The sequence below is a fragment of the Limanda limanda genome, chromosome 8 (assembly GCF_963576545.1).
Source record: "Limanda limanda chromosome 8, fLimLim1.1, whole genome shotgun sequence".
NCBI classification, from domain to species: domain Eukaryota; kingdom Metazoa; phylum Chordata; class Actinopteri; order Pleuronectiformes; family Pleuronectidae; genus Limanda; species Limanda limanda.
In genome coordinates, this window is record NC_083643.1 from 4,374,212 (window position 1) to 4,389,980 (window position 15,769).

The following is a 15,769-nucleotide window of genomic DNA, read 5'->3' on the forward strand; positions in this document are numbered from 1 at the left end:
AAGCACTGTCACGTGTTAAAGCAAACGCTCAAGATTCAATAACTATTATCTATACACCAGCAAGGGAAGGTTTTCTGGTGCAATATATATACTGCTGTATTTATCTCGTCTTATCAACAACTCAAAGTACTTTACAATACAAGCCACATTCACACAGAACCATAAGATTGTTTCTCCTATCACACACCATTCATCACAGCTGCATGGTTCAGGAGCAAGTTCACATTGGGATACAGACTGCAGGAGTCCAGCATTAAACCACCAACCCTCAGTGGACAACCCTCTCTCACCCCTGGTCCACATGTTAAGTATGTCACTTGTACTCCAATCAATGTGATAAAGTTTGTAAACCGAAGCTGATAAAAAAACACATTTAAACATAAGAAATGGTTTAGGTGGTAATTTACAATCTAGCATATTTTTTTGTTTAGTGGATTAATAATTGATATAAATCCGTTTTTGTAAAGATTCTTTTCATTATGTTGCTTCATTCTTTTTACATTATATAGTCTGAGATGATGTGAGATCGGTTCACAATCATAGAAAATAACAATGCAAAATTATGGGAATTATCAAAGAATTAAAATAAAAATTTAAATCAATGTATGGGGAGCAATTTTGCTGGGTTTTGAGTGATACTTTCGGAATATCATTACCACTACTACTACTAATAATAATAATAATAATAATAGTACTAGTACTACTAGAAGAAGGAGAAGGAGGAGAAGAAGGAGAAGAAGAAGAAGAAGAAGAAGAAGAAGAAGAAGAAGATGAAGATGAAGATGAAGATGAAGATGAAGATGAAGATGAAGATGAAGATGAAGATGGAAGTAGAAGTACTAGTAATAGTAATAGTTATAGTAATAGTAATAGTAGTAGTATCCCTCTGTTCCCTCTGTTAAACCGTCTCCGTCGTGCAGAGGCCCTGGGCCGGTTGGGTGGACAATGCTGCCCTCTGCCGGAGGAGTCGCGCCAACACGCGGGTCTACCCAGGGCCAGGTCACGGCTAATATCTGGGAGAAGAGAGGATCCGTCCCATCGGCTCCAGCACTTAGTCCGAGCCAGAGTCGAGATGAGCGGAGCCACGAGGTTCAGGCAGTGCGGCTCGGTGCTGGTGACCGGAGCCAGCCGAGGCATCGGGCTGCAGGTGGTCGAGAGCCTGGCAGGAGGAGGCTTCTCCCCGGGGAAGATTATAGCCACGACCCGAAACCCCGCTAGCGCCCAGGTAAACACCCCCCAAGCTACCTGATGATCCCCGGAGCTACACACCGTGTGTGGGGCTGTGCCACCGGGGCAAACACGGGTCTGCACCGGGCTGAGGGTGCAGCATGTACCGGGATGAAGTCCCAGCAACCACCGGAGTGAATCTGTTATTACTCCCTGTGTTACTGAATGAAACAGGATTTGTTGTTGACCCACAGAAACTTCAGGATCTGGCTCTGAAGCATCCCAACATCCACATCACCACTCTGGGTAACACACACACACACACACACACACACACACACACACACACACACACACACACACACACACACGTCCTTATTAGACTTTGCATTGCCTCTAATCTTGAAGAAGAAAGAAGACTAGACCAAATGTGGTGAGTTGGGGAAATGCTTTACTTTGTGTGTGTGTAGCACATCATATAAAACTACAATTACTGTGTGTTTGTATGTAGAAATATAACAACAGGACCTGAAACAAACCAACACAACATAGATGTGAAATAATGTCTTCTCTTTAAGATTAATATAACTCGTGGGGTTATTCAGATTCAGAAGACAGAGCTTAAATATGATTGTTACACAACCTTGTCTCTCTCTCCTCTTTTCCACCCACCTCTCCTGTGGGAAACGTCTTGACCTTACATATTATGATTTGGTGCTTAAAATCAAACTGAATTGACCTTTTATTTTAGTTCATATATTTTTTGCCATAGATTTTGACGAGTGTTATCCAAATAAAGTTATTATATAGAAATACTAAATGCGTTTCAAGCGATATAAACCATTACTTGTTTGAAGTATTAATTAATTTTCCACATGATATTTTCCACTTCTCTTAATATTTTGTCCTTGTTTTTGCTAATGTGCAGCTTTGATGTCTCTCTTTCCAGATGTGGTGAGCCAGGAGAGCATAGATAAATGTGCAGAGGAGGTGGGCCGGCTGGTGCAGGACCAGGGTCTGAACTGCCTGATCAACAATGCAGGGATTAATGTGGTGGCCGACTTTCACTCTGTTACTGCCGACATGATGATAGAAAACTTCCACACCAACGCTGTGGCTCCTCTTATGATCACCAAGGTAATTTGTATTAATAGGCTTTATGCCCCAGCACAAAATGGGTGGGGCTGTGGATCAGCTGTATAGTGACACACAAAGGTTTTGTTTGGAAGGTTCCAGATAACAACAGATAAAAGAAGGATGACTTTTTTCTGCGCAGTCACCGGCAGGAGGCAAACTCAAAAAACAAGATGACCTTGATCGACACAGTAGACACAAAAACCCCTCGGCTCAGGACAGACCGCATTTCATAAATACTAATTTAAAGTCTAGTTTCCGTCGGCCTCAGAGCACAGGGGCAAACAACAGAGCGACACCCTGAGCTGGTAGAAACTCCAGCTCTGATCAAAAAGCCTGCTGACACCCAGTTTGTTCCAATGGAAGGACAGTGTGTGTAAATACAAGGCCGCACTGCAGCACAGAGCTCTGACCTCCACTGAGCACAAGTGGAGGTCAGTGAACAATCACATGGAACAGAAACCTGCCAATACAAACATGTTATACGTTCACGTTGGGTGATTGAACTCTTTTGACAAATCATTTTCACAGACGTCACCTTGAGTCATGCAAAATTGTGACAGACATTTGTCAGTCAGGAGGATGATGTGGTTGTTTGGGGGTTGAAGCAGCTATACATTTTAGGGAGTAAAGCATTTCAAATACTAACTTATTTGTACAAATATATATTTAGAGACCAAAAAGACAAATTGTCAAGGATTCCTAAGATGATGTTATCAATATACTGCAAAAAATGTAACTGAGACTTTCCAGTTTAACCATAAAATTAAATTCAGATACAAACAAATACACAGAACACAGATAAATTAAATAAATACACATCTTTTCTGCATTGTCTATTGTGTAAAATAATTTTTCTATGAATGGCTATTATCGGCCAATTATTCAATTATTATTATATTTGAATTGGTTGGGTGCTACTTTTTTTGTATTCAATTTAATACCAGTATTGTGAATGTCTGATATTGTATATTTCCAGCTCTGTGATATAATATAGTGTTAGAACATGATGAATTTTGGATTACATTGTATTTGTATCAAGGTTATTGATCATATCATTGATAAGATGCTGCATCTGCTGAAAGACGATCAATAATAATCAATAAAAGTGAAATCTGAAAGCCACTGCCACCTTAAGACTCTATTGTAAAACTAACATGGCCTGAAATAGTTTGGATGGAGAATTCAGCCCTTCTCTCTGAAAGTATATGATTCTACCTCTAGAGGGCGACACAGACCGTCTGTTTTCCCACAGTGTAGTGCATGTGACTCCGACAGTGAACGCTCCAGTTGTTGTCTCCTAGTTATCTGGAACCTTCTAAGCACAACTATATATTTATACGTGTGTTGTGATTAATTTTTAAAATCAAATATTTCACATATCTATGTTCTCCTCCCTCTGATCCCAGGCCTTCCTCCCTCTGCTAAAAGCAGCTGCGTCCCGAGGAGGAGCCGGCGGCTCGGGGAGCATGAGCATCCAGAGGGCAGCAGTTATCAATATGTCCTCTCTGATGGGATCAGTGGAGTGCAACTGGGGGGAGAGTGCAAACCTCAAATGGTTCCCCTACAGGACCTCCAAGGTGCTGTGGCACAATTTATCGAAAACGTGTGTTTAATTGGTTAATTATAGGGTTTTGCATGTAAAGTAGGTTAACCCTGGTTTGATGTGGAGAGAAAGGCATCGCTGACTGTTACAGACGACCGGTTATCATAAAAGAAAGTTATAAACTCTTTTGAAGATGAGTTCAGCGTTATGCTTCATGTTAGTTTGATGTGTTTGCCTCCTCAGAGTGCCCTGAACATGGTGAGTCGCTGTATGGCTGCAGACCTGACGCCGGATGGGATTCTCTGTATGGCCATACACCCAGGCTGGGTCCGCACTGACATGGGGGGGTCCCAGGTAAGAGCCAGTCAGACAGTCACAGTCTTTCTGAACACAAACTGCGTTTAAATCATATCATCCTCTGTAAAAGAAATAGTCTGTCACTGCCTGCATTGATGTTTTTCCTACTGTGATTTTGGAGATCTTCAAAATCTGTAACACTTTATTAACTATGATAAATATGAATCCCTAGACTCTGTTGTAAATAGAAATTTTACAATAGTGATTCAATAAACTTTTGCTTAAATGAACACAAATGGCATATTGATCCAAACGATTTCTAAATATAGTAACATGAACAAAACATTTCTCAACACTCAATTAGCTGTTACAGCATAAATTGAGGTAAAAATTTTCTTTAACATTCCATATATTCCAGAGCTTTCTCCCAGTCAGTGATGTACGTGTTTACACACACATTGTTTTCGTGTGTATTTGTGTGTTTCCAGGCTCCATTGAGTCCAGAGGAGAGCACTTCATCCATGTTGTCTGTGATTGGAGGCCTAAGTGAAAAGCATCATGGGTCGTTTCTGAACTTTACTGGAGAGGTGCTACCCTGGTAAACCCGGACATCACCAGTAATGAGTATGGTGATTATGAGCACTATTGACTTTTGGCTGTTAAGTTAGTTAAGATCATCTTCAACTAAGCAAATATAAATCTGTTACCGGCTCAGAGTTTTTCCTTCATCCAGCTCCAGCCTCTCGAACCAATACAGTATCCAGTAAATAAAATGTTTTGTCTCCTTGATGTGAAAACTGGATAAAGACGTCAGCTAAAGGAAATAAAATGTAAAAACTGCCACATAATTAACATGCTTAATAAAAGTTTGGAGCTCTAAATAAACTCCTGTTGTCATGTGCTCTTATTTTATTGTAAGTATTTATATTAACTAGAATTTCTCTTAGTAGAGCACAAACCTGCACCAAGGCCCAACAGTATTTGCCTTAACCTTTACATATAATCCATCTGTATCAAGTTTCACACACTTATTAATATCAAACATCTAAATTTGCTTTTTTTTAAAAAAATCCGGATTCATAACTTATTTCCTTGTAAATCAGGGAAAAGGTAAAGAACTATCTTGGTCCATATCGCGTCCTTTCATGTTTCATGGAGTTTTTATAGTTTTGCACAATCCTGAGTAGTAACAAAACCATCAGTAAACAAACAAGAAGACGGTAACAAAAATACTGTCGGAGGTATTGAAAAACAAAGCTGAACATTAGTAATTTCATAACATAATTCAATGTAATTGTTTAAGTCTTTCAATTTCTCCTTGGCCAAAATCAAAAAAACAGCATTTACTAGCATTTTAGAAGACTCTTAAAACACATTTACTTGATCTGGACATTCGCTGTTTTAAATTCTGTATATTTTATGTGGATCTTTATTATCATTTTTTGATTCTTAGTCTTACTAAGTTACTTTTTTAATTGTTTAATCATGTGAAGCACTTTGTGTTTAAAAAATGTGAAATACAATAATTATTCTCCTTTGTCTAAAAAACTAAGGGGAAACTAAGCAGCTTCTTTTCAAAATGTTTCACTTCCTTATTCTTGGAGTGGAAAGTTGAGTTCACGTAATAACTTTGTCTTTCAGCAAGTTGCATTGTCATGATCCGGAGAAGGCAGCTCCTCGGGTACATTTCCTCCTTCTCATTGTGACACAAATCAGTAAAACAATATGTGACGAGTCTGAAAGATAAAGATGACAATGACAAGCCTAAGCACAAAAGACCTTTAGAGTCGTGATCCCGTCTTGGTGACGCAGATGGAAGAGAACTGAGTGTGTGTTAATATCGCTTTACAACACCTGCTGCTTTGGTTATAGTGAGATGAGAGAGCTGAGCTGCCATTCAACAGGCAACTTGGAAAATACTGAATTTATCAAACCTCAATGCAAAGAACCTAGTGTCACACTTACTGGATGTGTTTTTGCTCATAAATGTTTTGGAAAATTTAAACCCATCAACGTTACCTAGAACAGACATTCAGGGAATGTTCTCCATATTCCAAATCTATCAACCTTCAAATTAATTTGGAAGCTGCTGCTTTAAGGTAAAATTGTTTCATATTGTTGCTTTCAGGCCGGATTCAGTGCAGGATGCAGCAGTGCCTGTGGTAACGGTAAATTCATGGCTTATCTTACACACCCATTAATCCAATAATGTGAAATGACTGAGTTTAGGATAAACTCAGTCATTTCTCCTACAGAGGAGGAGGAGAGCTGGGGACCAGGTCATGGGAAGCGCCCTCAAATATTCAAATCTAATCAAACCAGTTTGTCCAGAACGGTGTGCAGGCAGTATTGTGCTGGGAGAGTGTGTGTAGAGAGGAGAGAGGGAGAGTGTGTGAGTAGAGTTGAAAACAGCGGAACAGTTAGATGTGTTTCTCTTGCAGAATAGTTCCATAGTGCTTGTGAGAGATTAAGTGCACACAGCATGGATTCATAGCACAGGAAATTGTGTGCGTGCCTGAAGAGGAAGATTGCTGAAGCTCTTTTATGCACCTCAGGTAAATATTCATCTGTTTCTTAATGTCATCATGTGTTGGTTCCTGATTCAAGCAGAAACAGAGGACCTGCACACTAATGAAAGATGTCTCTGTTTACCAGCTTTATCTTTAAATGAGTTTTGAGCTCCTTCACGTTTCTTTATTTTGAGCTACTTCTCTGTCGATTTCCCTTCGCGGTGTCGATCATATCTTGTGTGAAGTGTGAGCACAATTTGACTCCACAGGTTCTGATAGGAGGTATGAATGACTTTACCACCATTAGCCCTTCAGGGAGTGAAGGTGGAAACATTCTCCATATTCACACTCACTGAACCATCAAACTCACTTTAATGAAGCTGCTGTTTTAGGGCAATGTTGCATGGTGTTGCTGTAAGTGTCATTAACAGTTGATATAAGTACTGATGGGACGGCCTTTACAGGTTGTATGATGGTCCTTGACCAGGGTTAGAATTCCAATGTAATATAGAGGTTGAACTGCTCACTAATTCAAATACTGTCACTCCTGCTCCCTCCTACTTCTCGTAGTGAACAATTGTTGGTTACCACCAATCATCATCCATCGGTTTTACTTTAGCCAACAAGCAGAAATCATGTAATGCTGCTATTGCTGTTCTCTGATCTTTGACGCTCCACTGTTGTCATCAGAAGGTCCATACTCCCTCACCTGTGTTCCTGAATTGCAGATGTGTGTATTGACCACATGGAGGCAGAGAGTCACGCTCACTCTGATGGACCATCCAGCTCCTGTCGAGCAGCTCTCGGCTGCTGCAGAGCTGCAGATGCCGTTCTCAGACACGGTCAAGTACATTATCCTGGGCGTCTCCGTGACTCTACTCCTGCTGGCCCTGGGCATCCTGGCCTGGCAGACCTTCAGATGCTGCACCAACACACACACCACATACACCCAGCAAGACACGGGTGAGTGGGGATAGGGCCACAGAACCAGACTGAACAGCACAGGTTGATGAAGCCTATAGTGTCTGACCAGTTAATATTGAACGTGTCTGATTTTCACTCTAGTGAACAGTGATGTGCTGGATTCAGATGAAAAGTCAACAACAGCAGGGAAGTACTCTGGAGCTCCAAGTATGAAGGTGAGCGAAGGAGATGGAGATTTTAAAAATCCTAAAATGTTCATTTCTAAACCCATATGACAAAGAAATGTAATTAAGCCTTGAAATTTTACATGTAAACCATAAACTTTAACATTTTATCGGCGACACTCTGTGTAGATGCCTCAAGTAAGAAACCATCACTAGACGAAAAGCAGTATTATTGTCACAGTAAACCTCTTCGGACAGGCCTAATCCCCTGCTGTAACCTACTGTTTCCATGATGTTACCTCGGCGTTCACCAGTGACAATAAGCTGAGTCAATCGGCGTTTGCGAACCTTAAGGGGGATATGGAGAACAAAGGAGAGAGCCGCGGGGGGGCTCCTGAGCCTCGCGGACCGATCGCGACGTGTGATCTAATTAGCATATGAATCGGAGTCCAGCCGCTGGCTAGAACCTCTCTCTACTCACCATTGGAGGAAACCACAGACCCTTGAAACTAATGTCACTCGTGATTGGTTGGTAGAAGTGTTGCTATTGGTCACCTCATGGGTCATTGCAGTGCACACGTGGGGTCACAGCATTCCGCACGTGGGGTAAGCCCCTCCCACACAATATTAATAATAAAAATGTATATATTAATATTTATTATTATTTATTAGTAAGCCTTTACCAAAAGCACTGCAGTTAATTAAAACTAAACATTCATGTGATGCTTGATGTTATAGGTGAACATATTGTACAGGGAACAAATGTGAACAAGGTATATGTGGAGTCAAAGCTTTATTTACATACAGCAAAAATATTGTACAAAAACCCAGGTGAGGCTTGAAATGTTTCTCTGCAGCCTCTGGGTCATCACTTCTTTGTGGGACTCTGTCTGAAGTGTGTAGACGTCTGTGGTGTGTAGCTGTGAGATCCAGTGTAGCTTCCAGTCTTATATGAAGTGTGGGACACAGGTCGGTGCGCTCCTGGCTGTGGAAGGATGGATCCATGTCATCTGTCCCGCTTCAATCAGCTGTAAACACATTCAGTAAAATTTGCACAGTTCAATAACAACATACACCTTTACATGTAACTGGAAAATTATTTAATGAATATAACCTTACCCTCTCTCTTCTCCGACAACTCCTCAATGCTGATGTAAGGTCTGGTCGGATCATACTGGCTCATAGTGTGTCTTTGTACGTCATGGACAGGCAGCTGGAAAACAACACGAGTAACATGAGTTTATTATTAATAAACGGAAATAGCCGCGCTGCATCACCGTTGGAAGATCCACAGCAAAAAAACACCAAAACAATTCATAAACAGTTACTTACATTCAATGGCTTAATTTTCTGCACTTTAAATCCGGACTTTCAGCGTCTCAGCAGCCTAACGCCTCTTTGTTTGTGTGTGTGTGTGGGGGGGGGGGGGGGGCTGAGGCTGTGAAAACATAAGAGAAAAAAGTCACGTTGATGAAAAAACTTAACGAGAACAAACTGTTACATCTAAGTAATTCATACATATTTACACATGCACTAGATCTGCTCCAGCACTCGATGCTGTATTCGTATTTTAGCAACTTTCTCGCTATCCCAAAGTGGCGGACATGCTTTCAGATGTACCAGTTAGCTTCGTAGTTAGCATGGCGTCTCCTAGCTTAGCTCTTACCTTAACTCAGGGACTGTGCATCCGTCTTTTCCGCCTCGACTCGTCCACACCGGGCCCGCGGCTCTGCTTCCCACGCACTCATCTTCTCCTCCAGGGAAAAGCGTCGTGTCGACTTCAGCAAGTTATTTACCCCGAAGACAGAGTCACTCGTACGGAACAAGCTAAACACAAGCCGGAGTTTCATGTCTGCGACACTCGACGCTGCACTGCGTTTACGAGGCTGTGATGAACGTGTGTGATGAATGTGATGGACGAGCCCATCACCTGATGACGCGAGCGGGTGACGTGAGGTTTTCACAGTAAATGTCATCTGAAAGCAGCGGTTACTTCATATGGGATAAGTATGTGACTGAGGCCCAGTTTATTTTTTCTGGTGTTTAGTAAATTTACACACATGATTCACGCTGTTCTGTGTTCGTAACCCTATAGTTGAATGCACTTATTGTAAGTCGCTTTGGATATAAGTGTTGACTGTTTTAATGGAATACTGAGAAAGTTTAATAACAACAATTAGACAATTGAAGTTCAAATTATGAAGGAATTTCAGCTCTATATTGTGTCTTCTTTATATTTAAAATAATAATCAAACTGAGTGGAGATGTATGTTGTAGCCAAACAGCCGGCTGCTGTGTTTTGTCACTGTGCAGTCCATGGGGGATTAAATATTACACTGAAAAAATAAATCATTAAATCAATGAATGTTTCATAGCAATTTTGAAAGTAGTGGTGAAAAGGTACCATTTATAATTCATGGAAAACAGCTTAGTTTGCCATTGACATGTGAATTTGATGCCAGTATTTTGGGAGGACAGATATTTTTATGGAAAGCCAGTAGAAGTTTGGAGCTTACAGGACACAAATGATCATACCCAGCATAATTTCTTTGCTGGTAGAAGTGTGGTTAACAAATCCTCTGTGGATTTAACCAGCACAATTGAAAAAGTGACTGTAATCATGCCACTCTGTACAGTGGTTGAGATTCAGGATTGTTTTGGATTGACAATAAAAATTTGAAATAAAGTGCATTGTTTAATTTGACAGCATTGACCTTTGTTCGTGGTATACAATGTAATTCATTATAGCACACTTACTTATTTAAGAACAATTTAAAATTTCAGATTTTATATATATTTTCAGCCTGGTTCACTCTGCCAGATAGTTTAGTTTACTCTTAGAAAAAGGTGTTATCTGCTCTGAGGGGAACTATCCTGATTTGCATTTGTGAAGCTCAGAGCATTGTCATTTGCATGTGAAAGCGTCCTCTAGGCGTAGGAGCAGGGGGGTCACCTTACAACAGCTCTCAGGCTTGACAACTGCAGGAATCTTGAGAGTTTCCTTTGCTGCCTGCAGATACGTGTGAAAGTCGCTAACCGAAGGATGTGCCAACACTTTCCTGCGACACAGATTGACACAAACGCTTCTTTTCATGCAGTGCATGTTTATGTGCATAGAGATTAATGAGCAGACTTGTTCAAACACAGGAGAGATGTGGCTTGTGAAGTCAGATTACAGGTGAAGGCGCTGCAGAGGATAATAACACCACTGATGATGTGCATGTGTGCGCCCTCTCCAGGTGGAGGACGTCAGCACTGCGGTTCAAAGGCAGAGTCGTTGTTTGCCTCAGGCCTCCGGATCCAGCGAGGCAGAGGGAGACGAGGGCGAGCAGCCCAACGTTAAACAGGTAACAGACATTTCTGTATAATCCTGACGTGATGTGTCGATTCTCCTCTTAATCTGAAGCCTCATACACTTATCTTAAATCTACCAATTGAGGATGAAGCTGGTCGTTAAATGGTTTGCGTGCATCCTAAATAGTATTTCAACCTATTTCCTCCTCACTATGTTTGAAGGGACTCTTTTGCAGTTTGTAGAGTCAAGCTGTTTAAGTTGGGCTCTATAATTCCAATCAGACAAGAATGATCTTCTAGAAAACTTGAAAATTTGTAGCAAATTTCATGCCAATCCACTAAATACCTTGATCCTTATAACTTGGCCTGTGCAGCCAGCAGTGACCACATATGGTCAAATCACTTTTTTATCAATAAAAACATCAACAATACATCATAGTAAGACATTTGAATCGGCAGGGATAAGTATTTACCTCCGCATCTTGGCAAATTGAAGCTACGGCCGGACGGAAGCAACCAACATTCATTACTCACTCAGTGACTAGATTCGTCAAGGACTAATAATATTTATATTTCACTCTTAAACATTAATGTCAAACTCATGGGGATGCTAGAAAATCCAGGGGAATCTTTTCTACACATTCCTTGAAGAAACATGCAACATGCAATAATAACATGCAAAATAATGATAAACAGGACACTTCATGCCCTCATCTGCATCCCAGCTCATACCTACAACATATCAATCACCATTAGGATTCATCGTCTGGAAACTAGAAATGTCATGACCAAGTTTCATGTAAATCATTCCAATATTTGTTTGAGAGCTATTCAGAATTTGTGTTTGAGAACCTCCCTTTAATCCATTTCTGTTAAGATGAACAAAATGAAGCCCTGAGGAAACAGTAGATGTTAAACAGTATCAACACAAGGTGCTGGATGTATATTCCCTAACAGGAGTTCTTGCACCAGGTGGATGGATCTCTACGGTTCTCCCTGTACTACGACCAGCCACAGTCCCGTCTGGTGGTCACCGTCCTGCAGGTGGAGGGGCTTCAGGAGCTCAGCCAGACCTGCTGCCTCCAGCCATTTGTTAAACTACGACTCATGTTGGCAGGATCAGAGGGAGTGGACGTAGAGGTAGTTATCACACACAGCAGTGACATTATTATCAACTAGCAGGCATATATAGTATATATAGTTTTTTTAAACCAATAAAATTACTGGATTTTTGCATTGAATCTAAGAAACATAGATAGAATGCCACAGTATTTGATATTGGGCTTAAAATCTCCTTTTTTTTAAACCATGTTAATTGTTCAAAAATGTGTCGGATTGTCCTTCAGTCCTTGTACCAAATAAAGCTTATGGTTACTGTTGTGCTCCTCTTAGGGTGGAGGGACGTCTCCTGCTCTGTGGACAGTGCTGCAGGAGTGGCAGACTCGCATTGTGAAAGACAGCTGTAACCCTTTATATGGAGATCAGTTCAGCTGCATTCTCCGACAGGATAAAGACGCACTTCATCACGTCAGCCTCAGGATGGAGGTCCTGCAGTAAACCCCTCTCACTCTCAGTAACTCTATAATCCTATTTTATCATAGACGTAAATAGGTACTACTTACTTTATAGCTGCACTGACAATACATTTTTAAATAAAAAATGAATAACACTACTCGCAGATTACATCTTCGCTGTCATACTGCAACGTCTGAGGGATTTTAAGCTCTAAGCACTACAGTCATAGTGCAGAATTGACAGTGCAGTCATGTGAGGAAAGGGAATGTGTTTTCTTTCTGTGTCCGTCATGTATCTGTGTGTTTCTCAGGTGTGGGACTTTGATAAATTCTCGAGACACACGGTGTTGGGAGGGGTGAGGGTTCCTCTCGGGGAGCTCAACGTCTGTTACCCTCTGGAGCTGCACGAGGATCTGCAGCAACCCCAGAAGGTACAGCAGCCATGTTCTGTGACACTGCACAGACACACTCATTTATAATGTCATGGGATTATCGTTGTTTAACTCAAATAACTAACTTAATTTAACTGCAACTTTAAAAGTCAAAATTTGTGACTATAAAAGTCTCCCCCCATGTTGCCATATTCGGGCTACCAGAGGACCATAACCGGTTTACCTCTACTCAAATAGACATTTTAGCTTTTACTTCCTTACTGGCAAGACGCCACCTTCTTCTCCACTGGAAGTCGACTAAAGCTCCCTCCAGTACTCAGTGGCTCAACAACACCATGTCTTTCCTAAAGCTGGAAAAGATCAGATATTCAGTGAAAGGTAGCTCTAACAAATTTTATAATAAGTCGCTTCCCTTTCTTACATTCTTCCACTCTCTCCAGTCCCTGCCCCCTTGACGGACCCACCCTCTCTCTCTCTTTTCTCTCTTTCTTCTTCCTTTTTATTTATTCATTTACTTATTCTTTTTTTTATTTTATTTTATTTTTATTTATTTATACTGTGCAGCTTTATTACTTAATTATTACTTAATAGAATTTTCAGTTATTTATTTATCATTATTATTCTTATTTTCATTGAATTGTGTAATGTATTGTTAGCAGTACCACGTTCATGTGGTCCTTTAATTAAGAAAAACATCCAAGGAGGTTGACTATCATTGATTCTTGTTCTACTGTGCCTTACCTCCTAATAAAAATATTTTTTAAAAAATTAAAAAAAAGTCAAAATTTGTATGAGGGGGGAAAGGAAAGAACAGAAAGAGACAATCCTTAACTGGAGCTGAAACCAGAGAAAGATTTGAATTCCGACTACAAAGAGGCAGAATCTGTCTTCTGAATCACATACAAGGTTTATGAAGTGTTGATCCTCTCACTCTGGACAGGATCGTGTCGGAGAGGTGCTGCTGTCACTGAAGTTTCTTCCCACTTCTCAGAGGCTTGAGGTTGGTCTGCTAAAGGTCAGAACAGTCCCCACTGAGATATCCTCAGATGCCGGTAAATAACAAACCTCTTGACAAATAGAAAACCATCAGAAACCATACACACACACAGTGTAGCATATAGAGTTACTGATTTGCTGTTCTTGTGTTGTACAGCCGTTTACGTCAGGATCAGTGTCCAGTGTAACCATTGCAAGCTCAGGTCACAGAAGACCTCGGTGGAGGCCCGGTGCCGGGTGAACGTCTTCAACGAGGTGCTCATGTTCTCGCTGCCCGAGTTTCCTGTGGAGCAGTGTAAAATCATAATCTCTGTGTATGAGACTCACACGACCTGGAAATCACCCAAACATCTGATAGGACAGTTGACTGTGGGGAAGGAGAGGAGTACGGAAGACGAGCACTGGAACTGGATGATGCGCTCAGTCCGCCAGCCTGTAGCAAAGTGGCACGGCCTGCTGATCTGAGCTGCAGTTCATAAACCCACTTCTTAAATCTCCCCGCCTGCTGTGTTTAAAGCTGTTGAGAGATGGGCAGCTGTTGAACTGAAGGACAAACACGGACTCCTTCACTGTCGATTCCCAAGTGATTTAACAAAGAGTTCTTCCTGCTTCAATCAGGAAAGAGGAGTCACTACTAAGCTGGAACTTCAGGTTTCACAATCTACTCATTCGCTTACATCTCGTTTTTCTTTGTTTTTATTTTCAAATCACATTTTATTGAAAAGGCTCTTATTATCTGACTTTTTCCACTCCTTTCATCAATATTACTTGAGTGTTGTACTTACTGTAATCAGTGAATACCTGTTGTTTGTGTTGTTGACATATTTATCTTTAAGCTGTGTTGTACTATTGTAACTGCTCTACTGAAAGATCATTAAATCTTTATATTCTAGCTCAACACAATATAATATAAATCTTTATGCTTATAGTCAACAATTTATATTATATTATTTATTGACTGATTTTACATGATGTTGTATTTTTCGGTTTGTCTCTGGTTTTCTTCATTTTTCCATAGTGAAGCATTTTGTAATGGCTAAATTTGAAATGACCGATATAAATAATGTTATTGTTAATACGATTGTCAAAATATATTATTTAATCAGTATAACTACACGCACCCATCATGGACTTCTTTTTAATTCAGGTTCACTTTTAAGCTGTGCAATATTAATTCTGTACTGTACGATGGTTCATGTGCAATCCATTCACCGTGCATATTCTTACACTGTACATTTATTATCTGTTTTTTTACACTGTATATCAAATATTCCATTCATATGTTTCTATATTTTTTATATTTTCCTTACACTTAAGTTTGTCATGTTCCGTTTTACTTAATTTGTCAAAGCCGAAAACCTGAGGACAAACAGACCTGTGAGTTACTAATCACCTAAATTGGGACTAGAGTTTGTACTTTCATTATTTTCAATATTAAAATTAATCATTATAATTAATTGTATTAATTACAAACACTGATCCATAAACTTCTGTATTGATCGACAGCAATTATTTGATTGTTCTTATAATGTCTTAATAGTGACGTCACAAATAGATGGAGATGTAGCTTCGAATGCGGAAGTAAAGCGTCATATTAGGTTTGTGTGTTAACACTAGAGGGCGCTATAAAGGACCACGTGCTGTTGTGGTTCCTGTCCAGCTGCATCACAATTTGACCTCGCAGGAGCCAACTGACCAACAAGGCTCCAGACTTTGGTGTAGTATTGCTAAGCTAAACATGCTATTTGATATATAATTAGTAAGGACAGTAGGCTTCATACTTTTAATCATTTCTAACTATGACTAAGCTTAGTGCCGTATAAATGCAGTT

The 15,769-nt window shown here is 40.4% G+C and overlaps 2 protein-coding genes and 1 long non-coding RNA gene across 3 annotated transcripts; 2 read left to right on the forward strand and 1 right to left on the reverse strand.

The window, feature by feature from the left end:
• The first annotated feature begins 1,002 nt into the window (after positions 1 to 1,002).
• On the forward strand, positions 1,003 to 5,029 carry si:dkey-12e7.4 (uncharacterized protein LOC558132 homolog). Its single transcript, XM_061076533.1, has 6 exons — positions 1,003 to 1,225; positions 1,422 to 1,473; positions 2,117 to 2,304; positions 3,711 to 3,881; positions 4,091 to 4,201; positions 4,633 to 5,029. Exons 1-6 carry the CDS (start codon positions 1,073 to 1,075, stop codon positions 4,744 to 4,746), a joined length of 789 nt encoding a protein of 262 aa, XP_060932516.1. The 5' UTR covers positions 1,003 to 1,072; the 3' UTR covers positions 4,747 to 5,029.
• Positions 5,030 to 7,050: 2,021 nt separating this feature from the next.
• Positions 7,051 to 14,437, forward strand: LOC133009054 (synaptotagmin-2-like). The gene is made up of 9 exons (XM_061076461.1): positions 7,051 to 7,068; positions 7,383 to 7,617; positions 7,720 to 7,793; positions 10,982 to 11,089; positions 12,009 to 12,176; positions 12,429 to 12,581; positions 12,862 to 12,981; positions 13,883 to 13,994; positions 14,096 to 14,437. The coding sequence occupies exons 1-9, from the start codon at positions 7,051 to 7,053 to the stop codon at positions 14,401 to 14,403; spliced, it is 1,296 nt and encodes a 431-aa protein (XP_060932444.1). The 3' UTR covers positions 14,404 to 14,437.
• Positions 8,644 to 9,145, reverse strand: LOC133008604 (uncharacterized). The gene is made up of 3 exons (XR_009680518.1): positions 9,075 to 9,145; positions 8,862 to 8,955; positions 8,644 to 8,770 (listed from the first exon to the last, which is right to left on the reverse strand). It is a non-coding gene; the product is annotated as an uncharacterized LOC133008604 (long non-coding RNA).
• Positions 14,438 to 15,769: the final 1,332 nt, after the last annotated feature.